The 23,869-nt window shown below is 36.9% G+C and overlaps 3 protein-coding genes across 4 annotated transcripts in view; 1 reads left to right on the top strand and 2 right to left on the bottom strand.

Moving 5' to 3' along the window:
* The window catches only part of LOC144446585 (eukaryotic peptide chain release factor subunit 1), a 17,266-nt gene extending 12,166 nt beyond the window's left edge, over positions 1-5,100 (bottom strand). Inside the window, exon 1 of the mRNA XM_078136385.1 lies at positions 4,682-5,100. Within this exon, the coding sequence (XP_077992511.1) occupies positions 4,682-4,788 (107 nt within the window). The 5' untranslated portion in view covers positions 4,789-5,100. The remainder of the gene's footprint in view (positions 1-4,681) is intronic.
* Positions 5,101-5,480: 380 nt separating this feature from the next.
* Positions 5,481-10,420, top strand: LOC144446586 (L-seryl-tRNA(Sec) kinase-like). Its single transcript, XM_078136386.1, has 6 exons — positions 5,481-5,730; positions 6,112-6,433; positions 6,985-7,180; positions 8,099-8,177; positions 8,820-8,913; positions 9,460-10,420. Exons 1-6 carry the CDS (start codon positions 5,527-5,529, stop codon positions 9,684-9,686), a joined length of 1,122 nt encoding a protein of 373 aa, XP_077992512.1. The 5' UTR covers positions 5,481-5,526; the 3' UTR covers positions 9,687-10,420.
* A 1,372-nt stretch (positions 10,421-11,792) lies between these two features.
* On the bottom strand, positions 11,793-23,434 carry LOC144446678 (lipid droplet-regulating VLDL assembly factor AUP1-like). Of its 2 annotated transcripts, XM_078136498.1 has the most exons (11): positions 23,420-23,434; positions 20,104-20,182; positions 19,177-19,308; positions 18,347-18,497; positions 17,721-17,905; positions 16,963-17,115; positions 16,607-16,777; positions 16,211-16,416; positions 15,471-15,640; positions 15,169-15,266; positions 11,793-14,282 (listed from the first exon to the last, which is right to left on the bottom strand). In XM_078136498.1, the coding sequence occupies exons 2-11, from the start codon at positions 20,142-20,144 to the stop codon at positions 14,252-14,254; spliced, it is 1,338 nt and encodes a 445-aa protein (XP_077992624.1). In that variant the 5' UTR covers positions 20,145-20,182; positions 23,420-23,434; the 3' UTR covers positions 11,793-14,251. The 2 variants fall into 2 exon arrangements, with proteins under 2 accessions (XP_077992624.1, XP_077992623.1); XM_078136497.1 differs by lacking the exon at positions 23,420-23,434 and having other exon boundaries at positions 16,211-16,420; positions 16,611-16,777; positions 20,104-20,188.
* Between the last annotated feature and the right edge of the window lie 435 nt (positions 23,435-23,869).

Genomic DNA, 23,869 nt, shown 5'->3' with positions numbered 1-23,869 from the left:
CAAACAGATGCATCTTAATGTCCTTGAATTTCTCAACAGTGGGTGATGAACGAAGTTCAGGTGATATACTGTTCCATACGAGGGGCATGCTCACCATATGACTTTGTATTACACATGAAGTAGATTTTTGTTGGAGATCTGCTGACAGCCAAGTTTTCTAGTAAGAATGTTTGACCTAGAGTTCATCAGTGGTCAAATGGAACTTGTACACTACATAATTTGACATGGTGTATTGGTATATTCTATTACAATGGACTTACTTATTTCTTGGTTTCTCATGACCCAATCAACCCTAAATTTGTTCAATCCATCAAAATACTAATTTCAAAATTTGAAATTTCATAATAGAAAGAAAATAAAATTAACATCACTGATGGTACGAGAATAATTTGGCAAGTGTCTATTACAAGCACACGTCTGAGCAAAAGTTATCGTTTACTGCTGAAATTCGGGATGAATAATTAAACAAATGGTGAGGTTCATCGTTTCCTTCTGTCATTTCTGAGACATCCAGACTGTTCAAGGTATGATTATGGATTGAAAGTATCTCCGACATCTACACACATACTTACTTTTTTTATTTTTAACCAACTGACTGACTCATACTTTTAAAGGTGTTACGATGAGAAACAGAGAAATAACTGAGGCTGTCCTAACATTAAAAGCCTGGTTTTTTTTTTAACACATCTCTTTAGCTGACTTTAAACCCTGGCTGGCTCTGTCTTATACACTTCATAGCAAACATTACAAAAACATGAAGTTTATAAACTATTTCAACCCTTTTCATTCGATAATAAAATAAAAGTGTTGTAGTCCACTTTAGGATATAAGGGGAACCTCCTTATACAAAATTGAACAATAACATGCACTCACTTCTCTTTACTTGCAACCTCTTTTACGAGCAAGTCATTGTAATTATCATTTTTATGAGCTGAATTCCAACACAACAATCTTCAGAAAGTAGTACTCACAAACTGAATCTTTGAACAATGCTAAAAATATGAATAGGGTAAAATTGCCCCACAAATACAGTGTCTGCTGTACACTGTGTCATGTACAAGCCAAGTTATTGTCTTTGAACAGAAAATGTGGATTTATATACCCAGGTCATTCTGCGTCACAATAACCATGTCTATGTAACTAGTTTTGCGGTGCTCAAAATATGAGTCAAAGTGTTCTAAATCATCATTATTTCCCCCAATTTTTCATAAACTATAGTTGAAGATTCTAATCATATTATGGTCCAACACTTCATTCGTCCAGAAAATACTCGTGACTAAAGGGTTTTGTCACTACTCATCTGGCGACTTGTATTTACAAGGCCCCTTAGGTCACTCATATTTTCCTTGGCTGAATGAATGAAAATATTGGGAAATAATATCTAAATATTTAAATATGTATGTATTCCTTAGTTCATCTTTGATGACTGCAATGAAGGTCATGGTCAAATGATGGTACAAACAATGAATACAAAATTACAATTATTTTAACACAAGAACTAGGACCTACATGTATAATTATACACAATAAGTCTGATGTATGCATAATTGTAAAGATTTCAGTATCTATTTTACATGGTTATGTTTTGTAATTTTAGACATACAATAGGTGTGAAAGTAGAACATTATTTACGAGCCTACATGCATGCACCTTTCACCACAACACACAAAAGTGACCTCTCTGTATTAGGTCATAGCCTTGGAAGTTCAACTCATTCAAGGTAGATTGTAATCCACCATATAGCGTTATGAATCATTCTGTACATACATGATACAGGTCTCATGTCCTTCATGTATGAGGAAATACTTCTCACTTACCAAACAGTTAATAAATAATGTGAAATATTCCTAGTATAATGAGGATATGATAACAATCCACACAACGAGAAAATATTTAGAACTACATCTGCACACTGTGGTGTATCCACCACAACATGTTTTATTTAGATATTGGCCACAGCTGGTTATCAATGCAAGATTTTTTCTTGAAAAAAATAATAATCTCTCACCACATTTAGTGTTATTGCTCCATGATGGCACTGTACCAATAACTGCCAACAATTGTAGCACCTAATATTACACAATCATCAAATGATTGGAACTAAAATCAAAGGTCTCAATGTAAATAAAAACAATGACAAAGAACTAATGAACAATAAGTCCCCCTCTTTAGTGTTAATTTATTGAAGTTGTGCAACATCTGTGATTCATTGTGGTTCAAATAATACCAGCCAGTACATTGGAAGAACACAGGTTTACCACTTTCACTGATGTGTCATGACTAGTGGGCGTGTATCAAACCTTCAATGTAAACTGTAATGTATATACTGTACAGGTGTTTTCACATTTCACAACAGTATGTAACATTAGGCCGGTCAAGTAGTGTGTGTTCCACGTTTCTATTCTTGCCATTGACCTAATGGAGCAATGCATTATGGAGGCTTTCAATTCCCCATTGTAGTTATAATACACATACACAATTTGTGTACAGTCAAGGTGGGTTTTTTCCATGGTACTGAATCTCAGTGCTTAGATTTCATAACAGGCATGTAATATCGGCAAGTGAGTAGGCATGTGATCATATCTATTTTAGCCAAAGACCAGTCTTATTGGACATTGGTTAGGGGAAGAAATGTTGTTTTTTTATAGCAGGCACACAAGTTCACATTCAACTTCATCACTTAGACAGTTCTGAGGCTGTATGATAATTTACAACTTTGCAAAAGAAATAATACATGATAGATAAGCATTTATGTTTAATATAATACATCTAACCTTTCAATTTCAAATATTTATTGCTAATGCCTACACTCTCATTCATAACGACCACAATTATTGAAAAATCTAATAACTTTCTAAAATTATCTATCATGCAATTTTTCAACTATCATTTCATTATTAATATTATGTCCGACAGGAAAGTGTCAAACATTATGAATAATGAGGAAGTGATAGTAATATGAGAAATAGCATGAACTCTCTTTTTACTCTCATACCATGCCTATCACCGTAATGATACAGGTAATTCAACCAACACTACTACCTTTTAACATTTGATAAAACAAAGATATGACCAGATCTGTCATCAAAGACACAAAGAATCTTTCAGGTGTAAACAATGACATGTTCATTTCACAACATCACACATTCATGAGTAATTAACTTCAGATTACATATAGATTCTTTGTTAGACTGTGAACAGACCTTGTAACTTTCTCTTTTGTTTTCTATGCCAACGTTCACCAGTGACTGTAAAGCTATCCTGATTAGAATCCTCATCCAACACCTGTCATTGCATAACTTGATGTCAAGCTGTCATTCATTCATAACTTCTGGGTTTTTAAAAAAATAGTTGAGGGGTCCTAATATTTGTTTATTTGGTAGTGTGGTACGATAAATGGATGTTGGCCTGGGAAGCCTGGTTGGTAGCCCACCCATCTCGTATTCACACGGTCCCAGGTTCGAGTCCCACCCTTGACCAGCTTTTCTCCTTGACTACAATTGTGAACAGAACACAACCTAAATTTTGCAAGTTTGAAGTTGAGTCTAAGTAAACTGTGTTTTTGTGATAGATAGCTTGTAGGCAAAATCTAGGTGTGTTCGCCATCATATTTACAAAGGTTGTCCACAAAATTTCCTAGCACTATGCAGTGTTGTTATTGCCAAATAAAATTACATGACAAAGATTTGGGTTCAGTACAGAGAGATATTACTTAATATCACGTAATATATCATTGCAGTTCATGGCCACTGACCCATAAATAGTAATACCATTATTACATTTCTATGTTTCTGCTACTACAACCATCTTCCTCTTTCCTTACAGAATGAACATGAAGTAGAGAATTCTTAAAATGTTATGGAAAATGGAATTTTAAAGTGGGAACTCAGCTATACACAACTCCACAAGTGTTGTCTGTGTTGACAACATTGACAAATGTCTACTCGTACCATTGAGGAATGACACCGGACACATTCTTTCATGTGATGAGTATCAATGACAAATGTAGTGTCATACAATTGCGAATAACAAATTTGTCTGGATTGAACACAGAAATTCAAGAATCTGTGCCATTATGACAAATACTGCATCATGGGTAAGGTTCAAGAATCGATGATATGACGAGAAACACTCATGGGTTGGGGCACACTGTCAAGTTATTTCTTATGGTCATGACATTGAGTTCAATGTCAGTGAACCAATCAATATTCATTGGTATATTGTGGGGAGGATCACAATGGACATTCAGAGACTAATCAGTGTGTCAGTGAATGTCGGCATGATGTACATTTATCAACAGAAATTGTGGAGAAGCCATATCCACTGTCAATGGAACCAGTTTAAATGAAGAGTTGGAACAGGCGGTTAAGACTTACAATGGAGGTAATACTAACACATGATACTCCTTTGAGAATGTAATCCGTGACTGTGTCATTGTAATTTCTACAACATTAAATAAAACATTCATAATCTGTATTGTGTTGTTATGAAAATAAACGTCAGTTGTTAACAAATTCACTTCTTGTAGCTCGACACGTACGCAACTATAAAACGTCCATCGCCATGGTCCACATATGTTGTCTATTACGCAATTATACAAACATACGTCTGAAAAGCCTTGCCGTGATCGTACACGACGACAAACCGGGACGACAAATATGTTTTTGTAAAATGTACTCACCCTCTTGCGGCTTCCAGACTTTTGATCAATTTCTTGATCTTCCATATTTCGACATTTCTGTCGGCGGCCGATTCCTCGCCGCCCCCTCCTCCAAACGAAGCACTCATTTCCGTTAAACACAGACAAACAAGAGAAGCAAAACGTCCTTATCAGCCTGGTATCAAAACCACGAGGTAAAGGCAAAACGTGTTCAGCCTTCGTCACAATGAAAGAAGTCGATCGCGATGTGCTCTTGGCGCGAAACCAACTCGGTTTATCTTGTGTTTTCCTTTCTCAATCCGAAAAAAATACTGACAGGTGATGTATAAACACTAATGGGTGTTCTGGACTAACCTTACGACGATTTCAGATATCTAACAAAGGAACCAGACGTCAAATTCAACGAAAGGCTGAAGATTTCACCTCATTCAGACATGTGATGAAACCGGAAAGTCGTCACAGGGATGGAAGGATATATTATCTCATAGGGTAGATAGGACCACGTTTCGGGTGGATATATGTAACCCGTGTCCGTGGTTTGCAGGCACCTCTATGACGAAAACAAAGTCTTGAATTCTGTTTAGATTTTTTGCTTAATATTTTTGTTATGCACAATAAATTTTGATGTCAAACATTACGTGTGTACATGAAACACAAAGACTAGTCTGACAACGTCTGTCACATAATGGAACAGTCACAGAGAAACATAACGAAAGTGTTGATTGGCTGTAAGTAGTCGAAGTAGACCGATCATTCTGTTGTCAAAAGATTATAAATAACCAATGGCAAACTGTGTTTTGTAAATACGATATAGATATGAAACAAGATGGCAGCGTACATACACAAGAACCACAACATTGTTCATCATGAACGCTGTCGATGTCGCGAAAGGCTGTGTCGTTGTTTTGTGCGGTTTACCAGGCAGTGGAAAGACAAAATTTGCTAAAGAGTTGAACTTTCCAGCCGAATTTTATCCAGCTACAGTATATCATATTTGTTATGATGATTTCATACCGAACAACATAAATTTTGAGTTATGCCAAGTATCAAATCAAGAAACAACGAATCAAGTAAGAGGATAACACTATCTTAGCAGAAAAAAAATAGTTGTTGGTGGTGATGATCACTATCATCAAGGTGATCGTCATGATTGATGGTGGTAGTGGTAGTGGTGATGGTGATGCTGGTGGTGGTGGTGGTGGTAGTGGTAGTGGTGATGGTAGTGATGGTGGTAGTGGTAGTGGTGATGGTAGTGATGGCGGTAGTGTTGGTGGTGATGATGATGATGATGATGATGATAATGATGAAGATGGTGGTGGTGGTGGTGGTGGTGGTGGTGGTGGTGATGGTGACCATGACGACAATGCTGATTGAGAACATTGACAAAGATGAGAGATCTTTGGATCAGAATTCTCATTTCGTACAAGTCACTATGTCATTTTCTGTTGCAGAGTGAAGTGGTCACCTGGAAACAACTACGGAATACTCTTGTTCATTGTATAGAAAACATGGTTGCAAGAAACCAAGGATGTTCTGCATCACCAGAGTCCACTACCAGCCACTTGTCACAAGTCCAGGTGTCAATGGCCAAAAATGATGGAAATCCATTAATCAAAGAACAGTTTGAACAAAAATTGAAAGACAAGATGTACAGATATGGTCACCATGGAAACCTAGATGAAAGCAGTGATGAAATATGTACTTTGTATATCATTGATGACAACATGTTCTATAGAAGCATGAGATATGAGTATTTTCAACTTGCAAGGAAATGTAGGTGTCTTAAATTATGAAGAGTGTATGGTGTGATACCATAATGTTTACCAGGTGTTCCCACACCAGGTGTTCCCACACCAGGTGTTCCCACACCTGAACAACCAGGTGTTACAACTATCATCCTAATTCTTAACCAATACGTCATGTGTCGGTTACTCATTTTGACAACAATATTGAGAAATGTTGCTTCTAAATACGATGGCTAATTTAGGCTTCATGATGACATCAGAAGCTTTATTTAGCCGTGGTTCAGAAGACAATCATAAGATATCAGATAACCAAGCCATCATTTTGAGAGAGCTCCTGAAGGTTAATAAAGCCCTCACTTGAAAGCTTCAAGCGTGTATATCAAACCTTCATGTCTATACTGCCTTCAAGGTTTCAAGTCAGCCATCGAAGGCTTTCCTTAGCAATCAGACAACTAAGTGGTCATTTTGAGAACTCCTGAAAGTTACTGAAGCCCTCTCATAATAACCACTAATTGCCAATAATAGTCAGTTCATGTATACTGATGTTTATATAGTCAACCTGGTTTGTGTCTCTTACAGACAATCTTGGATTTTGTCAGGTATATTTACACTGTCCACTTGAGATTGCCATTCAAAGAAATCAGCAAAGACCAGAACCCATTCCTTATAAGACAATGGTTGCCATGGAAACAAAACTGGAAGTTCCAGACACTAAGAAGTATCCTTGGGAGACCAAGAGTGTTGAAATTGATGTCATGGAAACGAAAGATGCAAGGTGAGATGAGAAGTAGAGCATGAATGATATTACAAACAAAGGAACAATAAAAAAAACCATAATGATAATGATTATAATATTAATGTTAATTTTAATATAGTACTTTCCCACTCTGTGTTTAAAGAACTTTACAATTATTATTGCTGGCATGGACCTATAGTGGGACAGCAGCCTTTTATGGTACATTGTATGTAAAATGGTACAACTCATACTCATTTCACTACACGCATATCATTTAGTCTTTACAGCTGTAGCCACCAGATAGCAGTAAATCCTTCACAGAACAATCTCTGTCCTACCAAGTGCCCATATTATTACTATACAGCTGGGTAAACCAAGACACAATTATGGTTTAAACCTTAATAAGTGGAAATGACTGGGCAGTAGTACAGTCTCAGTTACCCAGACACTCAATGCTTGGGGCTCTACTACAAGACCATCAAGATGAGAGTCTGTCTGGGAAAACATAATCCAAAGTCACATGCACTGGAAGTTCCTCAGCTCATTCTTTCAATTAAGATGCATCAGTCAGTTGAGACATGTAAACCTATCATGAAGGAACTTGAATCATTCTGTATGCAATGTTTGACATGAGGTATTCCCCAGAATGCATTGCTTTGGGAGAGAGAACCGGTATGGGGGATTATGTTTCCCCAGACTCATGTCTGGGTGATCTTAGAATAGCTGAGCCCCCAGTGGTGAGATATCTGGGTAACCGAAACTGGTGGTAGTAGGCATGGAATGAGCAAAGTACAGAATATTATCGTTCAGCTTATTTGACAACTCAACAATCATATGAATGTATAGTCAAATGAGGTAATAGTCTTTGGGAGAATACTTTGACTGAAATAAGCAATTTTGATGTTTGGTGTTAATATCACACTTTACCATAATGTATTCTTTATATCGATGGTTTAGGGAAAAAGTGTTTGATATTATCAGACTGGCTTTGAGTGACCCTGTACCACCATTGGAAGTAGAAGACATGGCAGAAAAGGTAGGCAGGTTGTTATATTGTACAAATCACACATCAGTTACCTTACTTCACAGGACTTCATTACAGATATGTTTGTCCTGTTGGGCTGCAACAGGCCTGTCCCATCAGGGCGGTGGCAGATCTGTCCCACCAGGCCATTGACAGGTCTGTCCTGTCAGGGCTACAATAGATCTGATGGGACAGTGGGATAGGTCTGCCACTGGAATGCTATAGCTGCAGTAAGTCAATCTCAGCAGGGCAGTAGAGGACATGCTGCATGTCTGTCACAAGCCTGTCCATACGCTGTAGGTTACATAAACATTACCTGTGACAGCTCACTGATGGACTGTACCATAGTTTCCCCAAGTTGTTTCCCATTTCTTCCTTCATTTACTGAATCTGAAGGTTACTGGATCCTGTGGTTCATTCGATTAGTGTGATCCACTGTATATTCTCCATATGATTCTCGTGACCACTGTGTTACAGCACCCTGTGATATTTCATTGCCCACTATAAAACAGGCTAATTAGTGTGAAAAAAGGTTTGATGAATACATAGACCCATAGTAGTATATGGTATGAATAGATATCTGTATGGCCAGAGTGATTCCATATCCAGTCACTGGGACTGTAGCATTAATTAGCAAACTACTTTGTATTACAGGAGGCAGCAAGTGAAGCTAATGCAGCCAGTATTGTACACCAGGCTGACCAGGTACTTAGGAAATGTATAGCTGACACCATGAAAAAAGCTAAAGGTGATCCTTATTGACTTTGCTATTCTGATAAGTATAAAGTAATTATAAATATTGTGTTTAATAATTCACAGAGTTTACGTGTGAGACAGATAGCAAATAAAAATGACTATACTACCTTTTAGTTAAATAAAGGGGGGGGGGGGTATTTGTAGTTGAGTGTGTATGTGTATGTGTATGTGTATGTGTATGAGCGAGTGTGTGTCCATCTATGCACAGCCCTGTGTCTGACACCCAGAACTCAATTTCAACCAAACCAGACACAAATGTCAAACACTGTAGGTAACATAAATTTTGCACTTAATTATGTTTGCTTATGTATATATCCATGTAGATCCTACCTCTTACACCCACAACTGAATATCAACCAAACCAGGCACAAATGTGAGATGCTGTAGGGGATACATGCACATCACTTCATTTCACAACCATGACAATTATGATCAAACAGCTGCTATATTTCAATGGGTGTGAATCACAGATCCAGCAAGGAGACAAACATTTCATTTTACATTCGAGTATATCGATATATTTCCATTCTTGTTTCAGTGTCACCACCACCAGGAATAAAGATGAATTTGAAAAGATTAGGAAAACAACTGTCGGCTTTGAAGAATGAAATCCTGGAAGACATTAAAAATCACAAAATTCACTTGGACTTCTCAAACATGGCAATCTCACAAGAAGAATGGCATCAAGACCTGCAAACACAGATCATGAAAATTTTCCATGAAAGACACAAACTGATGTGTTGCGAAGAATCTGACAATACTTAGATTATTTCTACAATGAGACCTTGGTGCTAATTATGTTAGAAGTCATATTCTAGTCATCTAAAAAACAAAAGATTGTAAAGTTTGGCCACTAGGAGTGCTGTTTGAAAGGATTGTGGACCAGAAGTAAAGTCTACAATACATGATAGTCTAGCTGCTAGACTGGTGTGCTTTCTTTTGATATTAGGTGACTAAAGGTCACATTTCACCAAAGGTGGACGTTAAGGGCATTTACACCCGAGCTGCGCACCAGCGGTACTGTTGTCCTCGGCTTTTGTTTGGTGACTTCTGAGTGCAGATCTGAGGTCTTGCTATAAGACTAGGACCACAATAGTTGAGTATCAAACCTTAACCTCACCTCCTTTGAAAAAATCATAATTTTCGTCTCCCATGACAACTTGTCAAATTTTATGGTTACATACAGTACTGGATATGACTTGCCCTTTTCAATCTTTTCAGTTCTAGCAAGGATGTATTTGCAGACAATATTTACAGTTCCAATTGTGAAATATTTAAGTTTTGGACAAAGTTGCATCATTTGAATGTTTATGATTTACCTAATTAAAAGGCCCATCATTCAATTCCCAGGTTCTTGCAATAGTGCTATCTAATCACCGGCTCATAGATTATTTTTTTTGTTCTGGACCAACTGTCTGTATTGCTCTGCAAGACATCTGTTACTCAAGTTTTCATCTCAATCTTACAAGGGCCTTTAAGACCACTCCATATGAACTGACAATGTGCAATAAATTATTCAATAAATTGTATACATATTATCCACAGCATTTTGGTCCTATTAAATGATGCAATTATTATTCATTATTTGATCATTAACAGGTATGTGTGATGTCCTATATAAATGCATGTCATATTATTAGCAGACAAATATGGTTGTCAATGACCGCACTTTTTACACATTTGGGCCTTTTGAGGAATTTTTTTTGTGATTTTTGCAACTAGAGATAATTCTGAGTTCTGCATATAATGAATATATAGCATCAAAAATTGATGACGTATGCAATGGTGTACTGCATGCACACCTGGTTGTGCAGTACACCACTGGTTGGGTACAACTACAAACAAGGAAAAAACGAAGTATTAAATTTTTATACCATTGAGGGCGCTGTAACAAATGAATGCAAAGTATTCCACACAATTTACACCATCATCCATGAGGCAATATCTTTTGTGTAACCATCGCTTGAAACATTTTCAATCATTTTTTGAACAGGTCAGCACACCCGCAAACATTGAGTTCCTTTTATACTATCTACCTTAATACAAGGGCAGCTTCAAATCTACCTTGTTTGAATACCCCTCACGCAAGTAATCAGACAACATAAACTTACTGGTTTAAAACTATTCATATTTCTTTTATTGCTCATAAACGTCATTGTTGTCTATCATCCATCATGTCACTACCTCTACTTCATTAAATTACAAATCTTGGGACAACAGTTTCATGGTACATGGTATCCCTAGAAACTAAACACAACTACCCTGATCCACAGCAGCTGAATCTAAAAGCTTTTACTTGTTGCAAGAAAGGTGACAGGAGGATACTGAACAGAGAATTTTGGAGGGATAGCTTAGTGACTGGGAGGGTGTATGTGGTGGAGGGTTGCAGGATTCAGTATATTACTGATGTAATACCATGTTGCCCTGACAACCGATCAATGTGACCTGGTTTGGGTATGAATGTGGGTGTATACGTGCAAATAAGAGGAAGAGATGCAGTTGTATAGTGAATATCATCAAGTCATCCCCACAAACGAAGCCATGATTTTAGTATGATATAAAACTGACACCCTTCGATGTATATTGTTTACTTAGTCCTGGTGATAAACTGTATGATACAATTCCTGGTGGCACTCCAGGGTGCATAGAATATTGGAACACCATCACTGAATACCATGAAAAGTAACCACTGAAATAATTATCCCTGGCTAAATTTCCTATTTAGTAACACATTAGTTGACCATCAAAATTTCATGCAGATTTTCTCATTAGAACACTAATAAAGTAATATATATGATGCAATTGTGGCCATTGCCAGATCACCTGTAACCCCCCCCCCCCCCCCCCCCCCCATTACAGTGACTGGTTTTAATCACAGCCTATGGAATGAATGCTTACTTCATGGACCTTACATCCACCTACTGTTACAGCTACTATGTTTGAACAATAACCATGAAGTGAATGTTGGCTCCATGGTCTATCAATAACAAACTATGTAATTAGATTACTGTTCACTTTTTTTAAGTGTTCAAAAAAAAAATTACACATAATGACATAATGTAAATCCTTGTCATTCCTTATTTGGAACTACACTGAAATTGACAAGTGTCATTTACTTATACTTATTTTCACAGAAATTGGTTTTATAGACAAGGTATGGTATTTATGGTGAAAGCATTCAACCTTTGACCTTCAGAAATTGTATCTTTTGTGTAACAACCGAGGTAGCCAAAACCAACACCTTGGTCTTGAGTATGGTTTTCACTATTTTTATTATGCATATCCCTGGAGCGGTGACAGCACTTATGTATAATAACATGTGAATTTTTTTGATATGTTAACATGCTGTTATCAATTTCCCTATTTATATCTAGATTATTAGAAGAGGGTCCATGATGGGACACCTTTCATTGGACTGATTACCATGTACATGTATTAATAAATTTGGACTCTAGAGACACCATTCACTGGGCTGGTCATTTATTCCACATTCCGTACATTATGAATACCGGTCACTACTCACTGGTAGCCACTCACTATTTGCATATAAAACAATTTATAGTGATTATTCAGTCAGAAACTGTACTTCAAAAATTGCAATACTCATTTTCTGTTCTTGTCAAAAATTTCCTTTCCATTCTCAACCTGTATGGATGCTGAATACTAGTGCTTTGGAATATCTGTCAAGTTTAGGGGAAGAATTTAATTTTGTAATCTTTGCCTAAATAAAGAGAAGTCCCCTGTTACCCAGAGCTAGTGAAAACAAGAGGGAGAGGGCCAGAGTGAAGAAATGTATGTGAAAATGAGAAAGATGCGAGAGTGAAGAAAGAGAGGGACTGTAGACTTTTGTTGTAACATTTTTTCAAGAAGGAAATGCAAACCCATTCTCAGTTAAAACCATGAAAAGAAAATCTGGGGTCACCATGCAAACTTTTGGAATAACGGTTACCACAACATCAAAATCATACGCCATTTTAGAATCCAATATGGCCACTGAATACTGTGTAAAACTCTAGTAAATTAACATATTGTCAATTTCCTAGAAAACAAGATGGCGAACCCCAAATTTCATTTATGATTTCAAAAGAACCAGGACTGGAACTTTCATATGGCAAAGTAAGGAAAGATTTACATGTAAAGAACTTTGACTGTTAGGAGGTAAGACTTTGTGGCACAATAGGGAACTCGCAATCCAGACTGAGCATGCTCAGATGCAAAGGACTATGGGATTATCTGTGGTTATCGTAAAACCTAATCTTGAGTTGGCAATAAAATAAACCTCCCACAAATGTCAGGGTGACTATGAATTGATCATTTGTGGTTAAAAACAATGTAATATTATTGTTTACAATACTATTCCTTAGTATTTATTATCACTTTGATGCAACATTCAACATGGCGGGTTTGCAAGTTCTCTATTCTACCTCAAATGTTGTACTGCATGTAGTTACTTCAGTGGCATATCAACTGATAAATAACATGGGTCATGTCCATCCCTTGAATATCCATAATCATAATTTTTCTTAGCCTAGTAAATTAAAAAGTTACACAGTTTATATTTAGTGGAGTATTGGTATGTATGAAAGTACTTATCCTTATCAAACAACTATATATTATCATAGATATTTTCATCAATCAAAAAATAGAAGAATACTTTCGTTGTAAAATTTGTACAGGTGAAGGATTAAAGAGAATAATTTGTACCACAGCCTACAAATTTTAGAGTACTACTACCAGGACACGAGAGCTGTGTGCTCCCTAAGCCAATTTGAATTGTGAGCAGTATGCCCTCTAACTTGGCTAATTTGATGCACCACTGACACACAGCTGTCTTGTGGTGCACCAACACTTGGCATTCCCTAAAGTTTCCTATGTGGTAACTTACAAGAAATATACGTCTAGAAAATCACAGTTTGATCTCTGAATATTTGTTCCTCATTTGCGGACATGCAGTGTGAATTCTTTGATTAGCATGTCTGCTGGCAAGGTTTCGGACAACAGAGGGAGACATAGAGATTTGCAATAACTTACTGTGAACCATCTTACTTCTGTCTTTAGCACTCTCTCTATATATATAAAGTTGGGAGTTAGATGAAATCATAATGTTCAAAATCAAAGACTAGGATTGCATGCTGTAGATGTCATTAGTCAATCGTCATGGTTACATCAATCAATTGCCATGGTTACACAACACAATTGCCATGGTTACATCATAACAAGTTACTGATTGTGTTTCGTAGTTCTAGTGGCATGGGACACTTGTATAGGATCCTTAAGCCAGTTAATTACAGTTGGTAAGTCCACTCTCTCTCTCTTTTTTTTTTTTTTTTTTACAGTAGTCCATGTTTTTCTTTGTACTTTCTGTAATAGAAAATAAAATGATGTCTGATCAGATTGACATGATTGTAGAACAGTGACTGCATATTTACACACAAGCTAGGTAGTCTGAGATAGGGTTAGACTAAGTTAGAACATTGTGGTAGAACCCCCTATCACATATACCAGCAACTTTAATGACAAAACTGCAGAATGGTGGCCGAACTGTGCTTTAAATACACAAAACTGCAGAAAGGAGGCCCAACTGCTTTAAATACACATTTGCATACAAGCTAGGGAGTCTGAGATAGGTTAGGGTTGGTTAGGACATTGCTTAGGCCACAACACGTCATGAGTGTAATTGTAGTATCTTTTCACAATATTGGTGCACTAGATTGAGACGAGCCGAAATTGATATTCAAATATGAGTCACGAGGGCCCATTCAACATCTTTTCTATTTTGTTTGGCCTAATCATCAACACTAACGTCCCTGACAACAAGTCTACACATATCAGTGGTACGGTATGGTATGGTCAGCTTGTCCAACAACTCTTCTATTTTGATTGTCCAAATCACTCTAACACTAATGTTTGTGGTAATATACTCTACATAAAGCAGTGGCACAGTATGCTGTACAGTATGCAGTGAGACAGTATGCAGTGAGACAATATGCAGTGCCACAGTATGCAGTGACACAGTGTGCAGTGACACAGTATGCAGTGACACAGTATGCAGTGAGACAGTGTGCAGTGACACAGTATGCAGTGACACAGTATGCAGTGACACAGTATGCAGTGACACAGTATGCAGTGACACAGTATGCAGTGACACAGTGTGCAGTGACACAGTATGCAGTGACACAGTATGCAGTGACACAGTATGCAGTGAGACAGTGTGCAGTGACACAGTATGCTGTACATGTACAGTTACCTTCTAGCAGCCTCATACAAAGCCTCTTTTCTTTCCTGGAATGACATCTGTCTTACATTAGCAGATCTTGAGAATGTATCAGCAGAAAATTTTGTAGCCTGTACAGGAAAAAAAAAGAGATACAATATCATGATTGTGAATAATTTTTGTGACTGATGAGGACAGCAGCATGCTGTTGAAAAAACATGTATTAAATGAGATGGATATCTTGTGAATTCACATCATTTTTGATTAAAATGATCTTTTCCTCTTTAACTTAACGACAAAAGTTTACTATAAAAGAACACGTTGATACAACTTACACTAGGTGATGGTAGAGATCCTTGTGTCTGTACACTAGGCATTGCTGTAGCTCCTTCCAACTCACTTGAACTTTGACCTGGTGGACTTTTCAAACTAACATCTATTGGTATGAATGAGACTTTGTTTTCTAATATATTTGTAATTGTAGTGTCCACACACTGCGTAGTACCTACAAATGAATGCAAAAGGAAAAGTGGTGCTTAAAGGGGCATAAACTTGAGTTCAAACATTTTGGGGGTACTTCTTGCTAAAAGGTACATATTGAATATTACTTACTGTTTAAAGCATAGTTTACTATCACTTGCTATTGAAAGGACACAAACCTGGTATTCAGCTATATAGGAACACTTTAATAACATGTTTTATTATATTTCAAGAACAAAATGTCAAGCAAACACCCATTATGCCATCACTTACAACACCGCAAACAATTTTTAATATTGATGACGTGTGTACACTAATACACTAATACATAGTTTAGGTACAGAGAACCAAGGAAATTTTTCTAGCATTTTCATCACATGTATGTCCATTGCATGATAGTACCGGTAATAACAAACTGTCACTGAATCTATTAACCACGATGTGGTTTCTTCTTTCATAGATAACCACTTCTGAGATACAAAATACGAGAAGAAATGACTCAATTGATAAACTTGATGTATGTAAGGATCACAAAACATCTGTGCGTCCATCTACCCATCCATCTGTGGGTAACTGGGTCAGATTAGATACTTACTGAGGTCTTTTCTAATGGCATCATCAGGAACATGGGGAAGAACTTCTTTGACTTGTTTTGTCATTATACTAAGTCTATCTGTGGTTCTTGGTGTAGGTAGTGAGTAACTGGTCATAGATGAACTACTCTGTTGATATGACGACGGCGATGATGATGAAGAAGACGACGTTGGCAATGATGAAGATGATGGCTGTGTTCTTCTTGATCTAACTGTAAAGAATGATAGGAAACATCATTAACAACAGACAGGCATTTCTGCAGTACATAGGATTTTATATACGTAGATGTTGCAATATAACCTCCAAATGTTTTCAACAAAATCCTAATTTTTTTGTGTGTGTAATTCTGTGAAACTACTGCATGGTGTGAAGATTGTGTGTAATCTACATGGCACACTTACCAGGATGGGAAGGGGGTTTAAATAATGTTTTCTTAGCATATTCTACTTTATCAGCACTTGTAAAATTAGTTGTGGCGATGTCGAGTTCTTTGGCCATCAGGCTTTGCACTTTCTTGGTGAACTCGTCGACAGAGTCTGATTCCGACGACGTCATGGCTGGTAAAACCCTATAAAAGCGAACAACATAAATTAATATTAATGGTTTGACCACTCAAGGTACAGCATTCTAGTCTTTACTGCCCATCAGACACTGTCGGGCAAAATCACTTAGTCATTCCTGGTGTACACACAAATGCCACGCTTTTTTTTACTTGCATATATAATTTGCATACACCACTGGGTCTAAATTTACCTGAGATTGAAAATGGAAACTGGAGAGAAAAAGAACCAGAAGACATCTTGCCACCATCGACTTCCTAAAGTTGATATATTTATACCAATCACAGGTCTTCTCACTTTTATTACTATCGGCTGTATTGGTAGATCCAGTGAAAATGGCCAAGTACTGAAAGATTGACAAAGAAAATATTGTTATTCTGGCTTTGTTCCAATCTTTGTCATCTGTAACAGTACATAGAAGTAACAATTTAAAGTGCATATTATAAGTCACATTAGATGGATCACTGCAAAATGTACTTTTTGGTGGTTACTTTTCAAAGAAGTCACAGGATGTGGGTCACTGCCAAATGTATTTTTTGATGGTGACTTTTTGTTTATTTGAAACTACTTTGAAACAACTACAAGTATAACATATTGAATCATGTTTATCAATGGTACAGCTTAGCATACACAGGGCACTTGTATCTGATGTAGAAATGACCTTGTGTCAATTTTTTTTACAATCTTGGTTATCGTGCCTCTGTTTGCAACTTAACCAATTCTATCATGCTTTGTCAACACTGGTTACCTTTCAGTACTTTTAATGTGCATTATGAATATGCAACTTGTAAAGAAGGGGCCTCAGTTCTAGACACTCCGTCACTTTAAAATTGGTTACATTTCAGTGAGTTATGTCACAATAACACAGTGATAATTGTTAGCAGTAATATTAACAAGTCTTTTGAAGGTAGGCGTTTTGTGCTGCTTCTGTAAGAACGAGTTCAAACTCACCTAAATTTTAGTAATCCTTTCTTTCCGTTGGCAGTGGCTCCTTCAGGATGAGTTAGTAATGGAAGTGAACTATCTTCACAATGTTCTTTTGCTTTCTCTATAAGCACTTCTCGTCCTCGTTTTGCACCCATATCTCGGTATCCTAATGCCCACATCAAGGCTCCTGGTAAATCCCAAACACTGGGCTACAATACAAAATATCACATGTCAGTTTTGGAAAAAAAATGTCAATACAAACTGCGGGAATTGTTTTACAAAAATAACTAAATTGCTAAAGCTCAGAGCTTGTGAAATAAATATTAAAGGCCTTTATTAATATTATACATAACTTTTATATCACAACAAAAGAAGTGTGATGCAAAACACATCTCCCACCGACTAATGGTCTCCTTTTAGAGAAGATGTGATTGCGATCACTGGTTACTGAAAACACACCTACCATAAAATTTGGATGGACAAGATCAACTGCAAGGTGATCTATTGGCGAGATGTTATTGGCTGCTGTGACCCAATGGTGAGATGTGATTGGTTACTGAAAACACACCAACAATAACATTTGGATTGACAAGATCGACTGTCAGGTGGACTACTGTTGAGATGTTATTGGTTACTGAAAGCATACCTACCATAACATTTGGATAGACAAGATCGACTGCCAGGTGGTCTAATGGTGAGATGTGATTGGTTACTAGCACTGGAACATCTTTATCTCGATATTCAACGCCTTCAGTTGTAACAACAAGCCCTAGCACTCCACACATTACCCGTAATACAGCACTGGAAAGATGAATAAAATACATTGGGATAATTTTTATCAGATAGATTAGTTTTCAAACCCTTCTCAACTAGACTTCACAACGCAATTTTTTTTTTGCCACTGATGTAGATTTGTAGTTGTTCACATGATCATTTCTAGCTTCATGAATTTTAAATCACAAGAACAAATGTGATGTTAGCGTCAGATTCAAAATCAAATTCATATATGTTATGAATTCCAATCTCAATACATTAGGCTGACTTTTGTAGACTTTTTAAATTCAATTTTACCTCAAGATTGACTGCCATGGTTACAAATCATGTCATTAAAAATGTCAGTTCCAAAACCGTTGATGGAAGTAATGTAACTACACTGAATACCATACATTTTTTGACAAATATGGATGCTGTATGGCCAGGGGGTATGGTTGTGAAGTAAAGTAGCGTGCATATGTCCCTATAGATTATATTTTGCAATATTGTATACCATGTTTGATTGAAATTGACTCATGCCTTTCCAAGATACAGCTGGACAAACAGGATCCACAGACAGACAAACAAATAGACATAGGTCATTCCTATAACCCCCTCTGGGCTGTGCTGATTGGGGGCTAAACAAAGTGCTACAACTTACAGTGAAAATATTTTTAGTTTTAGCAAAACGTTCTTGTTTTGCTATCAGACAGACATTCATTCTTACCTTCTTAGAAACCTGGGTAATATACAGGAGATAACAAAAACTTGGACACCAATAAAAAGGCGTAGAGTTGCAAGTATTATACCAATTGGGAAGTAGAAAAACAGCACTATAAGACTACCACCACCATGCAACCTGCAACACAAAAAATACAGATCAAATATATTTGAAAAATAAACAAGACACAACATTCAAATGAAATTCATCAGTGCTGGTATACCATAGTAGCAAATTAAACTTTTGTTGTATAGACAAACTTGAAAAGTGTTACCAGAATTTTTGACTGTGGTCTGTACACTTGTTTGGAACAAAACTTTAATTTGTTATGATGACAGAGTTGTCTTCGTTATGGTCGTGGATTCTGATGGGGGTTGGGGATTGGGGTGTTGGGATGGAGGTAGGTAGTTTGACAAAATATCAATATCTAATCAGTGTTCTTCCTAGACATTTGTCATAGGAGGTCTCAAAGGCTGGTAGCACCTTCAGTAGACCTGGTCAGGGGGATATTTTGCCTGGTGGATGTTTGGATTCATTTTGCATAAAATGAAGTGACTTGCAGCGTGACTTTCATTACATGAAGAGTGCACACAGAAATAAAAGTTGTTCAATTCTCTCCAAACTTTGCCATATGAAAGCGTGTTCCTGATCCTTTGCAAATAATGAAAGAAATTCGGGGTTCACTGTCCTGTTTTCATGGAAACAGACAATCTTTTATTTTCCAATACGGTTAACAAGATATCCGGTGGCCACATTGGATTCTAGATAGTAGAATGGCTAAATTTTGATATCCATGTTGACCCTATTTCAAAACTTTGTACAGTGATACCTGATTTTTTAATATTTTAACTGAGAATAGGGTGGAGTTTTTTGACAAAGTAACAGCAAAAGTTAGAGTTTTATTCCTGAGGTGCCTTCTAATTCAACTCTTACCGTTTGTTGTCAAATAAATCCGCTATATCAGTATTACTCATGATGCCTCTCTCTACATGATACCCCAAATACAACCAATCTGAAAGTAATATAATCAAACATTCCATTTAAGTATATTTAAATTTCAATGAATAAATTAATCATCTAATATGTGCCTTTTACAAAAGTATGAAAACTCTGTATTACAAAAAAAATGTAAAAGATGGCTACAGAATAAGGGATTTTACGTCTCATTGCAGATCTCGCGAGATATGCAAATGTGCCTAGCAACAATGGTTGTCAAACATGATCATGGTCAAGCTTTCCTCATGATCATGGCCATGCATGATGATTTTGAGAACAATAGTGTTTGACACTTTCAGCTTGACCACCCTCAAGTGGTTGCTATGGATGAAATGGCTCATGTGGGATTTCATGAGATCTGCCACGAGACGAAAAACGGCTTATTCAACAGTAGCTTATAAGTCTTGTAGACTGAAAATTTGTCATTCTTGGCACTCTTGTTAACCATATGCGAAACACAAATAATGAGAGATTAATGAAGTGTACACAATGATGAATCTTTCAGTCGTGTAGTGGTCTAAATGACTGCAAGATCACACGACTGAAAAATTCGAACAAAAAAATGATGGACAGTATTAAAAAGAGGGCTTCCACGTATAAGCCACTCAAACTTGCAAATATAACGAAAATGAAAATGCTCATGTGCTCATGTGGACGTTTAAAATCAAGTGTACACTATGAAAGTTGAACTACATTTAAAAACTAAACAGGAAACTGAGACGTTTGGATCTGAAAAACCTCAGAAAGTGGGTCAGAAATGCCATGATGGGTATGCTGTTGGGGAAGACATTTTCTGTAGTGTTGCAATAGGTAGTGAGAAAACTGATGAATGGAGAAGTCCTGGTTGAGACCATTCTTGCAAGCCAGAGTACACATTTCTGCTGAAGCAGCGAAGTATGAAGCCTCTTGGCAGGTATGTTTCAGACAGGGCCATAAAGAGGCCTGTGGTTTATGACATTGAGTTGACATCTCTTCACAGTACAATATCTAAAACATCAATAGGACTAAACTACAGACAATCATACTTATCATGTCTCCATTGATATAAAGAGATTATAACATATTGTAATGATGTAGCAATCATGTTTAAACTTACACCATAGTCAAAGGTCTGTTGATTAACTTTGCTATTTTCTTAGAATATGTGACATCACAATACAAACTAATCACCTATTAATAACAATTGAAATCTAGTGAAATCTACCAGTTGCTCATGCTTCACACATGTTAAATCCAAATCACACCTATATTGCTTCATGTACCTAGAGTGTGGAGAAAATGTCAACAAGCGACTATCTGCAGTCTATTCTGATTTGTACCTAATGTATATATTGAACCTATACAATTGAGAATTGTTATTGGCTTCAGCTCAAGCGTCGTAGTACTTCCTATCAAAGCAATGAAACTGTGAGAAATAAAAGATATTTTTTATACTTGCAAATTACTTTTGACCAATTCACAAAACCTGCTTAATATGAACCTATAATCACATCACTATAGTATTTTAATAGTCTAGTTCCTGACAGGGACCGTATTCTGTATGTACAGTACTTCACCACTATCCCAGTCTAGTCAAGGATGAATAATAATAATAATAATACTTTATTTTTCTATAGCGACTTCCATCAAAACAATAACAAACCGCTTCACAATAAAATATATAACAAATGATTTAAAAATACAATGATAAAAGTAAGACCAGCTCGAATACAATGATAAAAGTAAGACCAGCTCAACTAATGTAAAATGATAAAAATGATATGGACAACATTTCTATGATTTATCCATAGTGCTTTTGGAAAAGGTGTGTTTTAAGAGATGTTTTAAAGGAAGCGACAGATGGTGACACTCTAATTTCTGTCGGTAAAACATTCCATAAAGTGGGAGCTGCATTAGAGAAAGAGCGATAGCCAAAGTGCTTCTGTTCCCAGTCCACAGGCTCCAAAATGGGTGCGGACGCTGAGCATGTCAACCGTTTTGGAATGCGAACTGTGATCAGATCAGAAAGATAGGCGGGTGCTTGATTGTGTAAGATTTTATAGACAAAGAAAAGAATTTTGAATTCAATTATACAGTGGATAGGCAGCCAGTGAAGGTCCCGCCATACTGGCGTGATGTGCTCATGCATTTTTGTGCATGTGACAAGACGTGCAGCAGAATTTTGGAGCAATTGGAGTTTAAAGAGGTGCTTGTCTTCGATACCGAACAGCAAGCTGTTGCAGTAATCGAGACGTGATGTTACAAAAGCTTGCACGAGTCTTTCAGTGTTTGTGCAATCTAAAATATTTCTAATTCGGCCAATTCTGTGAAGAGCAAATAACGCAGCTTGACATATTTTCGAAACGTGCGTACTAATATCTGCACGATGATGAAAGGTGATAGTTATGGTTCACCCCTATGGTGAGTGAAGCAAGAATGGTGGATGTCAGTAGTAATCCATCACAAATTGACTGGCTGTTGTCACCACTCATTAATATTCATTTGGTACAGCTGTTTTGACCATGTCCAATGTCCAACAAGGACTCCACCTCCAGTCGTTTAAACGAAAATTGCGTGGGGAAGTAATTACAACATAATCATGTTTATATGAATGCTGTACTAGGGAGCACAGAAATCTGTGCAGATCATCAGGGCCTTGACTAGACTGGGATAGTGATGAAGTACATGCATAATGCAGAATACAGTCCCTGTCAGGAACTAGACTTTATAGTATTCATTTCTGTTCTGGCAACACATAATTGTTTCTTAATTTTGAAACAGATGATATCATTTGCCAACTTTCTCCCAACTTTTACAGAGTTGCATGCATCGCCTTGCAGAATGTAAACATTCTCAAATGGGCCAATCAGCACTGGCCACTACTGTACTTGTGCAGTATGGAGTTACATGTCGTTGGTAAAATAACGTGCAACCTGTACATTTCATTCTGAAAGGTATATTACTATACTAGTGCGACAAATATGAAAATCACAAGAATCTGTTCGCTCCTCGGAACGTATGATCTCCTGAACTTGTGCTTTCCACTTGTTTGTCATCAATGATGTCTTCAATCAGTTCATTCTGATTATTTTTTGCATACGTTGATGTAAAATTGATGGGCTTCACATTCTTTCAGAGTTCAGATTTATTTCTCCAAATTGACCGTAAAAGTTTCTCTCAAAATTAATGCAAATGGCTATGTTTTTGCTTGTATGACAATAATCCAACAAATGTTAGCAAGCAAAAAAGTTAGTGAAAAAAATAAAGTACATACGTAAATATATTCGACGGGTGATGACCACCTCGCGACGTCAAAATGGCTCCTTGGTAGATAAACTGATAAGTTGAGGGGTTATCGTATTGCATTGTGGGATATCTTGTGACTCCTTGACTCATGGCCAATATTATTATGGCTGTGATTTATTAACTATCCTGTTTTGTTCTTCAAAATAACATTTTAAGATCTTGAGATAATTTTGACACCTGGTATCGGGTGACTAAATCCAACGGGTGTACGATACCTCAACATTGAAGATGAAGATTCAGTCATCATGAATGCTGATGTCAAAGGTTAAGACGCAGGCGCAGACAAAAATATTCAATTTATGTTTATTGGCTGTTATGTTGTCGACATGGGGTAGAAAATATCGCTAAAATTTTCCGGTATGACACTTCCAACCGAGTGAAGAGGTAAGAGTACCCCTTGTCTTTGGTAAGATTAATG

The sequence above is a fragment of the Glandiceps talaboti genome, chromosome 15, assembly GCF_964340395.1.
Source record: "Glandiceps talaboti chromosome 15, keGlaTala1.1, whole genome shotgun sequence".
In the NCBI taxonomy this organism is placed as follows: Eukaryota; Metazoa; Hemichordata; class Enteropneusta; family Spengelidae; genus Glandiceps; species Glandiceps talaboti.
Note: the sequence above shows the minus strand (reverse complement) of the source record. Positions and strands in the feature narration are given on the sequence as shown.